Source organism: Schistocerca serialis, chromosome 4 (assembly GCF_023864345.2).
Source record: "Schistocerca serialis cubense isolate TAMUIC-IGC-003099 chromosome 4, iqSchSeri2.2, whole genome shotgun sequence".
In the NCBI taxonomy this organism is placed as follows: domain Eukaryota; kingdom Metazoa; phylum Arthropoda; class Insecta; order Orthoptera; family Acrididae; genus Schistocerca; species Schistocerca serialis.
Window position 1 is genome coordinate 120,417,079 of NC_064641.1, and position 20,777 is coordinate 120,437,855.

General features: G+C 37.9%; 1 protein-coding gene across 1 annotated transcript in view; it reads left to right on the top strand.

Moving 5' to 3' along the window:
• The window catches only part of LOC126473202 (folylpolyglutamate synthase, mitochondrial-like), an 81,770-nt gene that overhangs the window by 26,917 nt on the left and 34,076 nt on the right, over positions 1 to 20,777 (top strand). Inside the window, exons 5-6 of the mRNA XM_050100105.1 lie at positions 14 to 197; positions 14,740 to 14,893. Of these exons, the coding sequence (XP_049956062.1) occupies positions 14 to 197; positions 14,740 to 14,893 (338 nt within the window). The remainder of the gene's footprint in view (positions 1 to 13; positions 198 to 14,739; positions 14,894 to 20,777) is intronic.

Sequence of the window (20,777 nt, forward strand, 5' to 3'; positions counted from 1 at the left end):
TCGTTATTTTCAGGAAGGTCCAAGCAGTAGGTATTACTTCTCTTGGTCTTGATCATACAAGCCTGTTGGGAGATACTCTGGAGAAGATTGCTTGGCAAAAGGCAGGAATTATGAAAGAAGGTGCGGTTGCTGTGACGGTGCCTGGGCAACCACACGAAACCATAAGGGTATTGCAGGCGCGGGCAGAGGAGAAGCGGGTAAGTTAGCACACTTGTAGTTTCCATATCCTTTTGTCTTGGAATCTCCATTCTATTTACTGGAAGACCTATATGAAGAATTGCTTTAGGGTCACCAACCAGTTGGACAGTTCCCTTCATGTGTGCTATAGTTTGACAAATGACCAAGCCACCTTATCAGGTGGGAATTCGGGAATTTTTCCAGTTTTTCTCTATAAATTTTTTGCCCTACATCTTACAACAACAAGCATTCAGACATTTCTTGTAGAGCGCAAAATTTTCTACAATTTGCACCAGTCAAACGTACGTTTACACTATGCTGCCAAGAATTCCGTGCTTCAAAGGAATGGCAGAATGCTCAGGTTAACATAAACTTAAGCAAAAAGGACAGGTTTTAGATTTATAATTTTAATATTAGAACTTTTTTTAAAAAAAGGGTCATGGTAGGTCTCTGTAATGGTCAGTGTGTAACATGAAGACCTAACCCTAGTTGGATACTCATTTCTGTAAAGCTGTCCAAAAAGTCACAAAACACAGGTTTTTTTTGTGGTAGACACTTCTAATGGCCAAAGCTTAACAACCGCCAGAACACCATCCATTTCTAATACCAGCTGATAGTATATTTTAAAAGTGAGAAGTATTACAAATGAAAAGAATATGTAAAAGCGTACAGAAGCTCACAAAATTTATGCTTTGACCTCATTGGCCCACATGCAAAGTCAAATTAGCCATCAGTTTCTTTCTCAGTGATGATGCTGTCAATTAGGTTTTCCCCTTCATTATAATCCCTCTCTGTATCCTCCTCATAAATGTCCGGCATGGGAGAATTCTCGAATGCATGGCCACAACAATGTTTGGCAATTGCTGAGTACTGGAGTTCTGCTTTTTTGCAGTTACAGTTCCTTGTTCTACACCCTTTCATCCTTTCGCAGGAAATGATTTTTCAGTAAGGAATCTGAAGTTGCATTTTGCATTTTGTTATGGTGATCACCCCTTCTCTTGTTAGTGTCCAGTCACGAACTGATGGAATTCTTCATTTTGCTCCAGATTTAGAAAACTGTCCAGGGTATCTCTGTTCATATCTCCACCCTACAATGTCACAAGAAGCCTTCCTCATGCTTCAGAAATGAGTATTCAAAAGTACAAAGACAGGCGTGGTAGGGTTTTTGTCATAAATGCTGCCAACTTTTGTATTCTCTTGTCCAAAGGGGATTCTACTAGTGTCACACTTGCTTGATATGTGAGGGGAAAGAATATCCGAACAAGTACAGAATGCTGGGAATCAAATTGGACATCCTTCCCACTCTTTTGGAAATAGAGCTAAAACCATCAGCAGTACCGGGATATGTGTCTTCATCTGTGACGGCAACACAATCATATGCAGCAGTGTATGGGATAGTGATGTTCATTATCATCACTCTGACTACTTCTTGCAATTTTTGGAAGTGTACTGTTCCCTCAAAGCTCTCTCTCTTTGTAAGTATTTGTTATAAGATTGTGATTAACCAATGTAAATTATAGAAAATTTTACAGTATACAAGATAGGTCTAAATGCTTTTTGTTGTGGAAAGCAAGGAGAAAAGCTATAGACAAAACACTGAAAAATGTGCCACAACTTTGCGGTTTTTCAGCTCCCTCTCTCCCCAAGCTAAGACACGGTTCTCAAGGTCAAAAACTGCTTGCACTTGGCAGCTGAACCCAACTGGGATATCCTGGCCAACAATGCCACACAATCATTTCATTTTTGCGTCACATGCTCACTGTGTAGGAACCATCACCGCAGAACCTTACGTAGAGAAGACAGTTGCTACTGTAGTAGTGGATATGATTGTAAAATAGCTTATCATATTACATTTTATTATTATGAGTAAAGGAGACCACTCGCCGAATAGCAGAAGCAGCCTGTTGTCAACAGGCACACACAAAAGAGAGAAGAAACATGCTCGCTTTTGGAATAAATTCTTTGGTTAAGTGGTTGGATACTACCCAGAACTATTTCTTTCATGAGTGATCATTTTTATTTGCCAGCTCCGGTGTTTGACCGTAATTATAATTTATTTATTGTATTGTTGCGTTCATGGTCATGTTAAAATGCTAAAATGGTTGTGTCAAGTAGAAATTGAAACTATCAGTGAATGTTGGTTGCTGGAAAACAAGTGACTATTGAGAAACTAAATAAATCAGTATGTAGTGTAGATTGCAAAATACTATGTCAACATCGTTTCCCAACTCCATCTTCTCAGACATGGTGCACAAATGCTTAACATTTCTTCATATTATTATATAATATATGGTCCGTAATATCTTCTCAGTTTTAGCTCGTTTTTTCCTAACATAAATTCACTGTCTTTAGTCACAGTTTCATTGGCTTCCTTTGTGGTCTTTTCACTTGTACTTCTGTGTCGAAATACTTTATTGCTGTTCTACATTTCTCTATTTTCACAAATTGTCCATATCCCGCAAGCTTAATTAATAAGAAATGCATTCCCCTTTATTTCATTTTTCCCCCTGTCTTTCTCAGTCTTCTGAATTGGTCGGGCCGATGAATTTCTTTTCTGTGGCTATGAAGGTACATATGTACCAGCCCATGGGTCGTAACATGGTTACTTTAATTTCATTGGATACTTTGTTACCCTTCAGTAGATTTCACTTTGCTGTAGAAATGTGAGACCACTTTGTTCTCTCTCTCTCTCTCTCTCTCTCTCTCTCTCTCTCTCTCTCTCTCTCTCTCTCTGTGTGTGTGTGTGTGTGTGTGTGTGTGTGTGTGTGTGTGTGTGTGTAAGACACCTTTTTCTCGGGAACTGGTAGAGGTATGGAATTAAAATTTATGTCATATTATTAGGACTGCAGTCCTGTTGTGGCATAGAAAATTTAAGCTTTTACATTAATGCAATCAAAAGATGCAGCTACTGGTTTTACATATTTTGATGCTTGCAAACTTGCTCATCGAAACTGATAGGGTACCGCCTGTGAATCAAGAATTATGACTGTCCGTTTGTTAAGACCCCTGTTTCTCAGGGATGGTTAGATATATCAAGCAGAAATTTGTCGCATAATAAGGTCTATCATCCCTTTGCCGGACATCATGATGAAAACTGGGGATGCCAAAGAAACACCTTTAAACTTGATAGGTTTGATGAGGTGTGCAGAGTAGACAGCCTGGCAGTAGCTACTGCAAATCCAGGTTTTGGATCTTTTGCGTATGCACATCACAATCTAAGAGATCCTGTGACAGGTGGGTCATGTAAAAGGTATTGCTTAACCCATCAATCCCCAAAACTACTTTCTTGTTCTCGATTATGATGAAGTTGGATCAAAGTAGTTCATTTGAGAGTAGCAGTGTGTATCAGTGACAAAAATATTACTTTTTTAATTTTTACACAGATTTATTTTGTATACGGTAAAACGTACACCAGGCATTAATATTTACAATTTAGTAGCACAATGTAATTTTTTGTGTACCAAGAAAACAATGTTAGATCTTATTTTATTCATAGAAGACTGACATGTTACTGATTTCCCCATTTGTAATTCAGCCACTAATGGTATTGCGGGGAAAAATCTGTATGAAGCTGAACATCACATTATATCAGCAAAATGTTCTATATTTTGCACAATTTTTACCTGAGATATTGTAAAAAAGAAGAATCTGGGGGAAGACCAACATTACATTTTATACAATGAAATTGCGTGCATTTTTCACAATTTTCATATCTCCATTGAGCGAGAATTTTATTCGCTAGGTGTCCAGCATTCTCTCTGGGGATATAATTTGATACACCTTTTCTGGATCTTGACATGGGCTGTTGAGGTTTATCCATTTCTAGCAATTTAAATAGCTATGTTACAATACTCCATTAGAGCTCCAACAAATGTATGTTCTTCACCTTTCTATACAGCATCCACATACTGACTAGGTTACCATTAAGGCAGAATCTAACAAGCACCCAGTACTATTTCTTGGACCGGATCCTGATTCTATAGAAACCTCATAAGTCTTTCAGTGGTGCTTTCTTAATCCTGCCTCTTAGGACAGTGCCAATGCAGTGAAACTCATGCAAGATCAGTGGTTCCAAGAGTTGTAGAGAGTTGTCAACAGTGACTGCAGCATGAGGAGGAAGAAACACTGCACAGAATTTTTCTATAATTGAAATTCCCAATGTTTTTCTTCTTCCTTGTCACCAACACCAGTGTGTTGACTGAACTTCACAACCAAAGCTCTCATATGTTGCAAGGCACCATAATTTGTGCCAGTAACAAATATGTTTTTCCCTGAATTGTTTCATCCTGTTATGCCCACAGTAGGGCTCCATGGCTTCGTCTAAAGAGAATATACATCCTAGTGGCTGAAAAAGTTACAAAAATATGGTGTTGAGGCATTTCAATTGAGGATCAATTTTGTAAGCTTTATTACTTGGATCTGTAGTTGTATAATCATTGAAATGCAGAAATCAATGGATTTATTCAAACCTATTTCTGCTGAGTGAATTACTTACAGGTCTCCCAATACATTCTTTGAAATGCGACTGGATTGTAACCAGAAAGAATAAGAATTCCAGAATATTTGTATATCTCATCAACTGAAACTTGTATTTATAAATATCCTTTCAGAGCAGCATATTTCACTGTCTCTTTACAAATGGATTCCACAAATTTTTCATTGAAACTTCTGTGAATATATCTACAGGTATCTTATGAGACTGTTTCATGTCAGACACAAAAAAAGGCTCTGATATATTATCCATGAAATCTACTTGACTGCCAACTTTCAGGGTATTCAGTTCCTTTGATATCCACTTTCGTGGTATTGTTTTAGATTTCTTTGGTTGTTCTGGTGTGTCGTTATACCCATTGTTGCTTTCTGTCACAGGCTCCACATCATCATTTCTGTTCCCGTCTGAAATGGCTTGTACTTCCATTGGCTGCAAATGAACTCCTTTATCAATATCACTGAAATAACGAGTCTTTTGTCCTTACTAGGAGCACCATCACAATCAGAATCATTTCCATCACATGATGGAACGAGGACTAAATCCAGATCATCTCCTCATTCTACTTCACTGCAGATACTATCTTCATCACTGAGATTCTCAAGTATTTTTAGACACTCTTCTGCATTAGAGGAATCATCTGAATTGTAATAGTATTTGTTTGACCTCCTAATAAAATATGCTACAAAAGGATCTAGCTTAAAACTTAAATTAAAAATTTAAAAAAAAACTGTTTTGCCCCTTTAAGTTTAATATAAGTAGTAATATTTGGATACAAGCATTGTTGCTTCAGGGGCTGCTAAGTAAATAAAAAACAAATTAGAAGTTAATAGCAGCTATCCTTTCTAGAACAGCATACTTTCATTATTGCTGGGTGTAAACCTATTCTGTTCAGCTTCATCTCTTCCAGTCCTGCATGACGCAGCATCCACACCTCAAACTAGCTAGTGAAGTTGTAATTACTTTTTGCATAACATATACAAATAAATCCATCTTTATATATAAAAACAAAGATGAGGTGACTTACCGAACAAAAGCGCTGGCAGGTCGATAGACACACAAACAAACACAAACACACACACAAAATTCAAGCTTTCGCAACAAACTGTTGCCTCATCAGGAAAGAGGGAAGGAGAGGGGAAGACGAAAGGAAGTGGGTTTTAAGGGAGAGGGTAAGGAGTCATTCCAATCCCGGGAGCGGAAAGACTTACCTTAGGGGGAAAAAAGGACAGGTATACACTCGCACACACGCACATATCCATCCACACATACAGACACAAGCAGACATATTTCATGTGTGGATGGATATGTGCGTGTGTGCGAGTGTATACCTGTCCTTTTTTCCCCCTAAGGTAAGTCTTTCCGCTCCCGGGATTGGAATGACTCCTTACCCTCTCCCTTAAAACCCACTTCCTTTCGTCTTCCCCTCTCCTTCCCTCTTTCCTGATGAGGCAACAGTTTGTTGCGAAAGCTTGAATTTTGTGTGTGTGTTTGTGTTTGTTTGTGTGTCTATCGACCTGCCAGCGCTTTTGTTCGGTAAGTCACCTCATCTTTGTTTTTATATATAATTTTTCCCACGTGGAATGTTTCCTTCCATTATATTAAATCCATCTTTAATTAGCTTAAATTGTTAAAGAATAGCGTTACCTATTTATTTTATATCATATGACTTAGTTTCATCCATTAATCTGCCTGTCAAGGCCTATGTCCTGCAGTGGTGTGATGATATCATACTAACTCATGCTTCCTTGAATTACGAATTTTGTAGTGTGCAGTTCATGGTGCACAGGGCTTGACCAAGTGCGGTGACCCAAATGGGCGGTTGCGTGATGGCAGGGGTCATTGATGGTTGTATCTATATTGCGAATTTTTCAGTGTAAATTAATTAAGACTTAGACTCAGTTATCTGATATTGTTGTTTTGATATATACCTGGGAATATTTGCCTAGGCAGCATACATGTATTTAAATTTCATACTTTATTGTTTTTATATGTATTCTGTTTTTAAGTGGTTTTTTGTGTCAAGGCTTTTTAAATTTTTAATTTTTGGTTTTGTTTAAACTTTATATTTTACTAGTAGACATGGTATGATGGACACACTATGCCCACATACATGGAAATACTTTCCAGGACGAAATTGAAACTCGAGATCTTTCTACTTATTTGATTTACGTGTTTCCTTTTTTTAATTCACACTTACATTGATTGACTGTATTTTAGTGTATATTTAGCAATGTAGGAAAAGGTAGATTGCTACTTACCATAATGATGACACATTAAGTTGCAGACAGACACAGTTAAGACACTTTCTCATAAGCTTGTGGCCACAGCCTTCTGACGAAGGCCACAGTTGTGCCTGTCTGCAACTTAACATGTCATGTTTACGGCGAGTAGCAATCTACCTTTTCCTACATTGTTGATACTCCAGCCTGGAGTTTCCATTGTTTGATTTAGCTAATTTATGTAACATAAGCAATAAGCAGTGGCAATAATTTTAAATCAAGTCAGAAGAAAGTGGGCTGCCAACTGCAATAGGCTTCCTAAACTGTTGGGACAAAATCATTTGATTTGGTACTGAATTGTAGACTTCAAAAAGAACTACAAAGACGGTTGCAAGAACATCTGTTTGTCTTTTACAGTTGATTCACAGTTTTCATTTTTTTCCATTGTAGGTGCTGAAACAGACAACTTCAAAAGACAAAAATCATAATTGTTGGTCAACTCTCAGATATAAACATGTGTTCTGTCTTTCATAGTGTATATCAAGAGAGTACTCTGGTGGAAACATTTTTACATAATGTAGCTGATGAAATTTAAATGACTGAACAGACCTTCATGGGACAGAGCTAAGAACCATCATTGTTAAACCAGCTCACACACACACACACACACACACACACACACACACACACACACATTAAGCTTGTAACAGCTTGATGTTCATGTCAAGAGTTAAAAATAGCCTCCGCAAACAATTGTATCCATTAATTTACTCAAAAAGTACAAAAAGAAATGTTAAGTGAATTAGATATAATAGTGGTGATAGTTTCCCATTGTATAATATATGATATGACAAAGTAGTATTATATCACATAAGCGTACATAAAGATTATTTTGCAACTAAAAACAACATAGTGCCCAATTGTTATTCAGAGTAAATACTAAAACGATAAGCCAAACATAAAACAGCTTACCTCTCACAATATTTTGTCAGTTCAGAGGAACACTAAGAGAAAATGGCTTTCGGTGCTCTTAACAGTATTTTGTGTTGCTAAAAACAACCGTTGTTAAGAGCAGCTTCCAACTGACTGTCCACAGAAACAGCTGTAAGCAACCGACACAATTCCAATTAATGGTAACAGCAGCAAATAAAAATAAGTGTAATGTATAATCAAACATACCATGGACATTACAGGGTTAAATAACCCGTTTGATGCAAACGACCGTCTAACGCTTTAGACGACAAGAAGCGATGGTATGTACAGCCGATCTTCTTCTCTGGATAGCCGAACATGTCGGTCTCCAGAAACTTCTTCTCTGAAGAATAATGCTCATTAAGGGAATTTATCAGACTCTCTCTCTCTACTCTTGAAATAATTTTGGTACTCGAAGAATACTTTTAGTTCAGTGATGGTATATTTCAACTTCCACAAAAAAACAAATTCAACACTTCTCATATAAATATTTGAACTCGTGTGAGTCAACCAAGTCGTCAAACGTTAGACCCTGTTAGAATACATTTACAATAGGGTTGGTTTAATAAACACCAGAAAATATGAAAATGTCTTGCTTCTAGCAAGTCCAACACATGAATTACTTAAAAGTCTAATCTCATTTCTTTATTTGTTCTTAACAATCATCACAGTCACTAAACCAGCAAAGAATAGCACAGGCTCTTCTCTACACATACACTGAAACTCTATGGATAGTACAGCTGGTACTTGTCGGCCGCCGTTCGGTCACCAAGTCCACATTTTGCTCGTGACTATTTTTAGACCTGCACACACAAACATGCAGTGCGCAGTAGGTCGGATTCGTCTCTCTCACTCTTCCATTTAAAATATTGTGTATTCGAGATGGAGGAAGGCCAAGTGGTTCTAGAATTTACACGGAAATTCTCGAAGCACTACAACTGTTATGGATGTGTACATTTTGAAATGTTAGAGGTTCAGTCCAGTTGATTGCTGTTTAAAGGTTGTCACAATGTCTAACCAATGTTACTATAGAATCCATAGACAGTGTGATAAGTTATAACAATGACAGCAGTTACATTTCTCATCTGATTGTTGTAGGAGACTTCAACTTAGATTTTAAAACCAAACCCCAAAACACAATTTTACTATCTCTCTCCTCCAAAGAAATGTTTCCATTTATAAACCAAGGCACTACAAGAGCTAACATGATGATTGACAGTGTTATTTCCAACTTCAATGTACAATGTGGTACTATTAGTTCTTTTTCCAGTCACCACTTAACAATTTGGTTCAATTGTAATACCTAAATAATAATTTTAATTTAGTTTTCGACTTTCATACAAACTATTAAACCCATGTTTGACCACAATTTCACCTAATTATGAGTGAAGGTAATGTCAAAGGTCCTCTGATGTTGTAAATACATGATCACTATAGGCTTAAAGATCCCAGTGTTATGGTTATATGTTTAGGGGGACCCTTTTTTTTGGGAAATATTAATTAGTAGGATATCTACTTCCAGTTTAGCTGGGAATTTAAGTCTGTGGATTAAATTTCTAAATTACTTGTGGTTTGAAGTGAAGTATGAGTCTTAAGTATCTATTAGTCAGTTTCTGTTATCATTGCATTACTTCATATATTATAATTTAAAAACTTAAATGATGTGCGAGCACATAGGATTACAAATAATTACGCTCACTGATATTTAAATTTTGATTCAGCAAATCAAACAAGGATTATAAAAAATCCGCCTCGATTGCAAATAGAAACCGGATGTTGACCTAGTGTTCGCTGGCGGATAACCACGCCTTCTTCGGATCACACTAAAATTACAAACTGCCTAAAGAGACATGGTCCAACATTAATATAGAACGCCCAAAAGGGCAAAAAGACTCGCATAAAATGTAAAATAAATGGTACGTGTGTACCATGTCAATAGCTGTACTTAGCTCAAACGTCAGAAGCGTGCTTCCTCACCCCAGCCAATGTTCGGTGGGCTGCGGGCTCTCAGGTAAACCTAGGTCAACATCCAGTTTCTATTTGCAATTGAGGCGGATACTTTATAATCATTAAATTATTCACGATTGCTAATGCGCTGCAATGTTAAAAGTTCTCAAATCAAACAAATTAAGTAGCAAATTTTTAAAAAGTTTAAATTATTGGTATTGCTAATTAGCACAGCATGGTAATATAACTGCAGGATTAATACAGTAAGTGAAAAATTACATTAACAAATGCAAAATTACACAAAAATTAAACTTAAAATTAAAACATTCTTGGAAGTTTTGGCATTCCTGGAGCCAATGTCTTCCTAGTATCAGGACCGGGCAAAAATAGTCTAAATTTTTGTTTCCTAGGATGAATAAACTTTCCATATACGTAATCAAGTTTGTATGGAATGCTCAGAGCAAGAGTCCTACTCACACCTGGCCAATTTTTTTCTTCTTTTTTTTTCTAACTGTTTAAATTTAAATTTATTGGCCCTTAACGTAGACCATACAGTCAGCTCGTAATTACATAAAATATACAGGTATGGATTTGCCAGTCTTCTGTCGTGTGCCTGTGTTGGACGTATCGGTAATCCCTACTGCAGGTTTTATCCGGGTCATATGCTCTGCCACTGCAGCTTCTTTGGCTAAGTGGTCAGCAGCTTCATTGACAGTGATCTCACAATGTTGTTCCACCCAAATGAAATTAACTGCTGGGCCTTCACGCATTGATTCCAACACTTCAGTGATGGGGTTTTCAGTCTTATAGGTGTCAAAATTGTGAAGTACCATTAGAACAGTGTCACTGAGTAGCAAACATAGAGATGCTGTCATCTAGGATCAGAAACGAAGTGCTTCTGGTATTACAACAAGTTCTGTGGTCACAATACTTGGCTCTGCCATTAATTTGAACATTCAAATTTCCTGCAAACATGTTACACAGTACATGCTTTTGATGGCCACTGGTTTTGGAGTCATTAATATAGATTTATATTGTCTCCAGATACTATCTTGAAGAATGGTGTCAAGTTTTATTGTTAATGTGAGCCCTGTGATCAAAATTAATTCCATTTGTTACGTACACATTAGCCAATTCCAGTGGTAGTGGTACGCTACAACTATCTAGTCCAAATCCTCCAATGACTTCCTTGTAATCTCATAAGTATCTAAATACATTTGGACTAGAGGAGCAAGCATTCTAGTGATCCAGAAACGTCCAGTTAAGTGCTGTACGCTTAGGTTTGAGGCGATCAGTTTCATATTGATGGAACTTTAATTCCTGCTCCACATTTTTTTTTTGTTCCCTTTATTGTTTACTCAGTGTGCAGATTGAATAATGTCAAGAATAGGCCACAACCCTGTCTCCCTTCTCGCACCCTTCTCAACCGCTGCTTCCGTGTCATGTTCCTAGACTCTTGTAACAGACATACAGTTTCTGTACAAGTTGTAAATAACCTTTCGCTCCCTGTATTTTACCTCTGCTACCTTCTCAATTTCAGAGAGTATTCCAGTCAACATTGTCAAAAGCTTTCTGTAAATCTACAGATGCTATAAATGTAGCTTTGCCTTTCCTTAACCTATCTTCTAAGAGAAGTTGTAGGGTCATTGTTCTCTCGTGTGTTTGTACAAATCTCTATCATCCAAACTGATCTTCCCTGAGATTGGCTACCAGTTTTTCCATTCTTCTGTAAAGAATTTGTGTTAGTATATTGCAAATGACTTATTAAACTGATAGTTTGGCAATATTTACACTTGCCAGCACCTGCTTTCTATGGAACTGAATTTATTGTTCTGTCTCAAACTGTGATAAATAGTGGTGATAAAACGTTTCCTTGTTGAAATCCTCTCTGTATTTGAAACCACTCAGATCCTCCATCTGCTTCCTGAACACCACTTTAGCATCTCTGTAATAACATTGTTGCCTTATTGTTCAGAAAGATTGGTACATGTATATTTTCCAAGCATTTCCAGATCTGCTGTCTGTGGCCAATTTATACGTTTCTCTGTCAATAAATATCATGATGAGGTTCGATTTCTAGTGTTTCTTCATTGGTATTCTCACAGAGAAAATAAGACCTGTAGTGCTTCTTTCTGTATTGTCAGTGATGATTTATCTGTTTAGTTATTATTACATGAATAATCATGGAAAAGTCAAACAGAGGGGCTTATGACAAGTAACATGTGATTTCCATTTGCTCTGCCCTGATGCTAATTGTTAGGCCTATGGAATGCGCCATCACTACGTAGGACTGTGAAATGCGCCATCACTACCTATGTTACTAATGATTATTTTTCATAGCAACCATCATAAGAGAAAATCAGCACCAGTTGAAATATATTCATTTGTCTGCTGCCAGCGTCAAGCTGCCCCTAGACACGAAGTATTCCAAGAGGCTTGAGTTTACTAGCAAGTAACCTGTGTAAGCACTTGCTGTGTTTACAGTACAACAAAATCTTACTCAAGTTTACTTGTTCAAGTTACTGGGCAAGTTTATTTCAGGAACTTTCTGCAAGTACTTGTTGCAGAAGTGCAGTTATTCTTAAAAACCAAAGCAGTCTTTACTGTTGTCGTATTGTTATTATTATTATTATTAATGGATAAAAATCGTGAAACACAAAAATAAAAGAGTAGGAAAAAGTGTTAGAGGAGTACATAATGATGTTACCAAGAATCACTGTTCAGTTAACTAAAGTCAGAGCATTTTGCTTAGATTAAAAAATTTGAGGATGTCATACGCAAAACTTGAACATCCCTTGTCTACTGTATAATTAAATATTTGATAATAGGAAACAAAAATGATGAGCGGTATCTCAACCAAGAGACTGCCTTTTAATTACCCTTCAATTTTTGCCGGCAGTATTTACTACTTTTATCATATGTGAAATGCATTTATGTTTATGCTTACATTACAAAATCAGCTAAAATTAAAAGACGTCTATACTGCCATTCTGCTTTCACTTATGGTGAAACAAATTGATTGGTAAACTCATTTCATACTTCCTTGACTGGTGGTGCCAATTGTGTGTGTTTAGGGGTTCCAATAGTACATTTGTTTTGGCCCATCTGTCTTTGTGCCATTCTCATTCTCAACACTGACATTTTTGCATTGCCACTGAACACAGACAACTTCTGTTAGTTTGGGAAAACAAATGAGAAATTCGGCAAGTACTTTCTGCAAGATGCAAGAAAGTAGAACGAATTTTCACCTTGAAGTGGAATTTGTGCTGATTTGAAACTTCCTGACAAATTAAAACTGTGTGCTAGACTGGGACTCGAACCTGGAAACCCAACCTGGCACACAGTTATAGTTTGTCAAGAAATTTCATGCAAGAAATTGTTTTCACTAACTTGCGAATTTCTTGAAGTTGAAACTATTGGATGTGTAGATGGAGGGGGGATGGGGGCTGTTTGCAGATCTGTTGGTTCCTATATTCCACCCAGTTCTGCGATCGTCTGGATAATGCGCCATACCACAGCAAAAAGTTTGACAGAATGCCTGATAAATATGATTTCAGGATTACAGTGTTATAGTAGTTGAAAGATAGGAAAAATAAACTGCAACAACACAATGAGGAAAACTGAACCATTGCCTAGAAAGGAAAACAAACCAACCGTGAATGTGTACTTCGTGTATAAAATTGCTGAGAGCCGAGGCCACAGAATACGTTTACTGCTCTACAACTGTGATCTAAATCTGATGGAATTGGCATGGACCAAAATAAAACACAATGTCACTGGTGACATGTTGAAGGAAAATTGCAGACTCTTATTAATTGTGCTTTCCTTTCAGTTACTGCACAGGACTGGCAAGGTTACTGTAGGAAAGTGCAGCAACTGGTGCAAGAGTATTGGACACAAGATGTAATAATGGAAATTGACATTGATTAAGTTCTCATGAATGCCATGCCCTCAATGATAATGATCATCTGGAATCAAACAGTGATGAACTTGAATCAAACACAAATGACAATATTCTTTAGTCAACATCATTTTGACAGTTCTTTCAAGCACAGTTAATTACACTTTGTAAACATTACTGTTGCATTGTGTTAAATAAATGCAATGTGCAAAAAGATTCCAAAAATCAGTTCTTAACTTTCGATTGATAGTGTCATAAGTTGTACATTCATCTACTTTTCATGTTTCATTATTTGCAGTAAATAAATAACACATAAGTTATAGGTAAAACTCTTGAACAAGGAGTATGTCAACAAATTAGGTGATTTCTGATCCAGCGGATGTATCATTTAAGTGGGCAATATTTCTGCGAGTGCTGCCTCCGATTTCATGTTACGCACAAAAAGCCGGTAGTTGTGCCAGCACTGGAGGCAGCCAATGCTGACTTCCCCCCCCCCCTCTCCCCCCCACTACTCCTCTCCCCTTGCTACTGTAATGTGGGGGGCATGGGCGTTCCCGAAAGCCACTGTTCCAGTCGTCAGCTTAACGTGGACAAACAGTATGTATTTATGAGATAACACTTTCATCATATCTGGTATTTATAAATTGAACAAGAGGACACAGTGTTGATCCTTGCGGTAAACCTTCATTCATCATTATTCTCTCTTTAACTTTCCCAGTAAGTGTAACTTAAGCTTTTCCTTCAGTTGGCATGCTTTTGAATAAAGTATGTGTTTGCTTACATTTGGTTGTCTTTGTGGGCTTCACTAGGAATCACTCAATTCGTGCTTTATCATAGACTGAGTTGAGGCCAATAAAAATAACTATGACTTTAATTGCTGATTACACTTCAATATTTTTCTTTTTAAAGTAGTTACAGTAATGAAATGACTGTTTCAGATTTTTCCTAACTTTCTATAGTTGCAGTATACATGTAATGCATTGAGAATATCGAACTTACCATGATTTTTTAATTTTTTTTTTTAATGACAGTGTCCACTGTTCGAAGCACCTCCACTGGAAGCATACAATTGGCCATGTGGTAGGGTGCCAGACCTGAGTGTGGATGTGCAAAAGCTTAATGCCTCCCTTGCCTTGCAGCTGACAGCAATCTGTCTGGGAATGGTTACCAAACCACCAGCCACAGGTAAGTGAACACGTGAGCCTTTGACTGAGATTTTAGTTTTTTGATAAATTCTCAGAATGTTTCACATTGTGAAGGTACATGTTCAGAAATAAATTGTTATGTTTGTTATAGTAATTGTCCTTTAATTAGTGATGTTATATGATATTTCTATATATCCTGTGTCTAATGAGAATGGCTCAGTATGTATGTGTATTAGGAATGAAGCAGTCAGTTTCATTTAACAAATTAGTTTTCACTACAGTTACCTTTTAGATATGCACTGATATCAGCAGATTGAGATGTAGATCGGCAGTCAGGATGCTTAGGATAACCACGAGTGTGTGCCTGCTGTCATACAAAATTGCACCCCAGACCGTAACTCCAGGTGTAGGTCTAGTGTGTCTACCTTGCAGGCAGGTTGGTTGCAGGTCATCAATTGGCTGCCTCCTAACCACCACACAGCAGTCACCAACACTGTGGCAGAACCAGCTTTCATCAGGAAACATGACAGACCTTCATGCTGCTATCCGATGAGCTCTCACTTGACATCTCAGAAGTCACAGGTGGTGTAGTGATTCGAGAATTTCTGTGTAAATTCTAGAACCACTCAGCCTTGTACCGTCTCAAACACACTATATTCTGGCTATGAGTGTGGGATGTTAGAATCCTACCTACTGCTTGTCATATGTTTGTGTGTGCAGGTTTAAAATCAGTGGTGGGAAGAAAGTAGACGCGGCGGACGAACAGCACCAACAAGTACCTGTCAGGCAATGCATAGATGTTTTAGTGAGTGTGTAAGGAAGAACCCTGGAGTTTATATGCAGCTCTGTGCTTATTGTGTCTGACTATAATTATTAAAGCAAAGACAGTTAAAAAAGAACTCTTGAAAACTCTTTACGTAAGCTTGATGTAGGCTAGACTTATTTCCTGATTCATGTTAAGAAAAGTTATGGTATCTAAGCCAACTTTCTTTTAACTGTAAATCAATTTATTTCTGACATTTGGCTGTATGAGAGACTTACAGGAATTTACATATTTATGTGGAAAGTGAGAGTTTATTGTGTATGGAGGGCAAATACATCGTTAATTGACAAAAAGTAAAGTTTGTAAGTCTACCTATTTCATAAGTAGAAAGAGTCAAAAAATTCCTGTACCTAGCGTTATTCGACGGAGAAGAAGTCAAGAGGGTTTCCAACAGCCAGCTAGCCAGTAAAGAAGAGTGTCTACAAGTTCCTAGTAAGTCACCTTATAAAGAAGTGGAAGGTGGTTTGGGGAATAAACTGATATAACCCAGATTCACACTTTAAGTCATTAGAACGTGGCAACCTGTGTGAAAGGACTGAGAAAACAGGAATTATAAGTCAGAAACGAGAGAAGAAGCGGTTACGTGTTGCCATAGCAACCAGACATAATAACACAAGGAAATTACTCTGAGAAATTTGAATATTGATTATAAATTATAGATTGCAGCAATCTGTTGTCCTTTTTAAATTTTATTGTGCAGATCTTGATTTCGGCTAGAAGCTAGCCATTCTCAATGCACTATTATTTTCTCTCAACGCATTGAACGAAAACAATAGTGCATTGAGAATGGCTAGCTTCTACATCTACATTGATACTCCGCAAGCCACCCAACGGTGTGTGGCGGAGGGCACTTTACGTGCCACTGTCATTACCTCCCTTTCCTGTTCCAGTCGCGTATGGTTCGCGGGAAGAACGACTGTCTGAAAGCCTCCGTGCGCGCTCTAATCTCTCTAATTTTACATTCGTGATCTCCTCGGGAAGTATAAGTAGGGGGAAGCAATATATTCGATACCTCATCCAGAAACGCACCCTCTCGAAACCTGGCGAGCAAGCTACACCGCGATGCAGAGCGCCTCTCTTGCAGAGTCTGCCACTTGAGTTTATTAAACATCTCCGTAACGCTATCACGGTTACCAAATAACCCAGTGACGAAACGCGCCGCTCTTCTTTGGATCTTCTCTATCTCCTCCGTCAACCCGACCTGGTACGGATCCCACACTGATGAGCAATACTCAAGTATAGGTCGAACGAGTGTTTTGTAAGCCACCTCCTTTGTTGATGGACTACATTTTCTAAGCACTCTCCCAATGAATCTCAACCTGGTACCCGCCTTACCAACAATTAGTTTTATATGATCATTCCACTTCAAATCGTTCCGTACGCATACTCCCAGATATTTTACAGAAGTAACTGCTACCAGTGTTTGTTCCGCTATCATATAATCATACAATAAAGGATCCTTCTTTCTATGTATTCGCAATACATTACATTTGTCTATGTTAAGGGTCAGTTGCCACTCCCTGCACCAAGTGCCTATCCGCTGCAGATCTTCCTGTATTTCGCTACAATTTTCTAATGCAGCAACTTCTCTGTATACTACAGCATCATCCGCGAAAAGCCGCATGGAACTTCCGACACTATCTACTAAGTCATTTATATATATTGTGAATAGCAATGGTCCCATAACACTCCCCTGTGGCACGCCAGAGGTTACTTTAACGTCTGTAGATGTCTCTCCATTGATAACAACATGCTGTGTTTTGTTTGCTAAAAACTCTTCAATCCAGCCACACAGCTGGTCTGATATTCCGTAGGCTCTTACTTTGTTTATCAGGCGACAGTGCGGAACTGTATCGAACGCCTTCCGGAAGTCAAGAAAAATAGCATCTACCTGGGAGCCTGTATCTAATATTTTCTGGGTCTCATGAACAAATAAGGCGAGTTGGGTCTCACACGATCGCTGTTTCCGGAATCCATGTTGATTCCTACATAGTAGATTCTGGGTTTCCAGAAATGACATGATACGCGAGCAAAAAACATGTTCTAAAATTCTACAAGAGATCGACGTAAGAGATATAGGTCTATAGTTTTGCGCATCTGCTCGACGACCCTTCTTGAAGACTGGGACTATCTGTGCTCTTTTCCAATCATTTGGAACCCTCCGTTCCTCTAGAGACTTGCGGTACACGGCTGTTAGAAGGGGGGCAAGTTCTTTCGCGTACTCTGTGTAGAATCGAATTGGTATCCCGTCAGGTCCAGTGGACTTTCCTCTATTGAGTGATTCCAGTTGCTTTTCTATTCCTTGGACACTTATTTCGATGTCAGCCATTTTTTCGTTTGTGCGAGGATTTAGAGAAGGAACTGCAGTGCGGTCTTCCTCTGTGAAACAGCTTTGGAAAAAGGTGTTTAGTATTTCAGCTTTACGCGTGTCATCCTCTGTTTCAATGCCATCATCATCCCGTAGTGTCTGGATATGCTGTTTCGAGCCACTTACTGATTTAACGTACGACCAGAACTTCCTAGGATTTTCTGTCAAGTCGGTACATGGAATTTTACTTTCGAATTCAATGAACGCTTCACGCATAGCCCTCCTTACGCTAACTTTGACATCGTTTAGCTTCTGTTTGTCTGAGAGGTTTTGGCTGCGTTTAAACTTGGCTTATTGCCAAAATCTAGATCTGCACAATAAAATTTAAAAAGAATGACTGATCACTGCAATCTATAATTTACAAGTCAATATAACAGTCACTGAGTGCAACAGCTTTCTGAATGGTAGGTAACTTGGTGAAACTAGGAATATGTTCAAGTATGCAATGGAGCAAAATTTAAATGGAAAAACAGTGAAGAACTAAAAAATTCACAATGCTAAAACAGCAAAGATGATTTCGATGTATTTGTCTAAGAAGTAGTATGCATAGAATGCTTCGACCAAGAAGATCCAGTGTGGAGAGTGTACAGCTCTCACACACATCGCAAGGGGATGCAGACTCGGAAACCATTATACATCCAACGCCGCCGGCACCAGCTGCTGTTCCCTTGTGCTGACTTGCCTCCACATCCGCTCACCTACGCAATATGAATTCTGTGCTGGGTGAGCGTGAAACATAACTTGATTACTTTAGTATGAAGTGGTACAAGATACTGTTGAATGAACTTTTATTGTGTAATTATCGTATTTAAAGTTAGTTTTAAATGCTTACAAGACCTAAAGGATTTAAAAGTATGAAAAATTTACAAGAAGCTGGGGAAACTCGGGAACCGGCTTGGCCATGAAAATTGGCAAAGAAGAGCCTGACTGGAATGAGTTGATAAATTTAATCAAAGCTCAGACTCTTAAGTTAAACTCATTAAGTTCTCAATTAAATACCCAGGGTGAAGCTTTAAATTATCAGAGTGAAACTGTAAATATTCAAACGACAAATTTAGGTTTGTTAAACACGTCTCAAAGCAAAGAAATTAGTAATCTATGTGAAGGCATGGGTGCTTTGAAGACTGAGTTCGACGCTGTAAGTAATAAAGTAAAGGATTTAAAAGTAGATTTAAATAACAAGTTGACAAATTCTTTGACCACTCGTATGAATCATATGTTTACTGACCTTAGTCAGAAACAGGAGGACACTTTTGAAGATTTATCAAAAAGGTTAGAACTTAACATTGAGAACAAATGTAATAATGTAGAATCCGAACTTACTGAAAAGTTAGGATCTTTTGAAAATGTGTACAATGTTAAGTATAATGATGTAAGGCAGGGGTGAATACTTTGAAAGAGAGTGTAGATAAGCAGAGTGAATTAATGCCAGTCATTCAATCGCAAATTACAGGTGTCAATACATGGGTAGATAATATAGAAAGAAATTTCGAAGAGAAAATAGCTAACTCTAATATTATAAATGTAATTAGTTTAAAGGAACAATTTGGAGAAATTATAGATCAAAAGGTTACCGAGAGAATAACATCTGGAAACATATTGCCTATTTCTTCTTCTGAACGCAATGATACCAGGAAGGGTATGGATGACGTGTTGAGAGAAATTAAGCTTATCCAAGATAGAGTAGAAAAAAGAGTAACTTCACCTAATGTTGTATTAACTAGTGAGCAATTTGTAACTGTTTGTTGTGTCACTGTGGTGCCAACTGCTGCTAATATTGCTGCTGCAGACGCAGTGTGATGCACTGGAGCAGTACACCAAACATGATGGTCTTTCCTCTTGGTAATGGTACTTTGCCATCTGGAGTCATGTCTTCTTGCAACTGTACATTCTTCTGGCCACCATCCGACAGCAGGTTACACCTGGATACATGACACTCCAGCAACAAGGGGCAGCATTGGGCAATATGCTCGGGTGTTCTGCATGTGCGCGACGATCTCCCGGTACAAGATGGCTACTAGAGTCAACCAGCCGTTTCTCTAAAACAGTGCCCTAAAATGTAAAATATTGTAGCTTGAGAGTAAGGCAACGGAATTAGCTTTGCTTAGGAAAATAAGGCAATAATGGAGCACTATTTATGAAGGGAGGATCTTCACAGAGGATTTCATAATTTATTTCATCAACTACAAAGATCACCAGACAGATTCTTTGAAAATACATGGATGAGCAGAGAGACATTGACTGTCTAATCAAGAAATTAAAAACAAATGTTTCTTACATGACTGAGAACTTTTAACAGCCGATAAATGCGGAAGTGTGACTATCTAGGGTAAATATGGAAGAATGAGTGACCTTCAGTACAAGATAAGCATGGTGTAACGGTAGCATCATATGTTAGCAGTCAGGATCATTGTTGGGACCCAGGTTCAATCCTGCCCCCAACTTACATTTTAACTGACTCTGTTACAATCCTGTCACCAGTGCTGTTTACTAAGTTTTATTTGTACTGTTGACATTGCATCTCAATGTATATTTTTAAGGTCTTGCCAAAGTACTTTATCTTTAAGTGTGTTCACACCTATCCCAGAACATCATACACATTAAATTCCAAATAAAACACTGTGAACAACCATAAACTATTACTAATATTTGATTGTTCGGAACATAATTCATCAGGAATCAGTGTTAAGGCCAAGCGTTTCAATTAATCTGAACAGTCTGCATAGGTGAAGC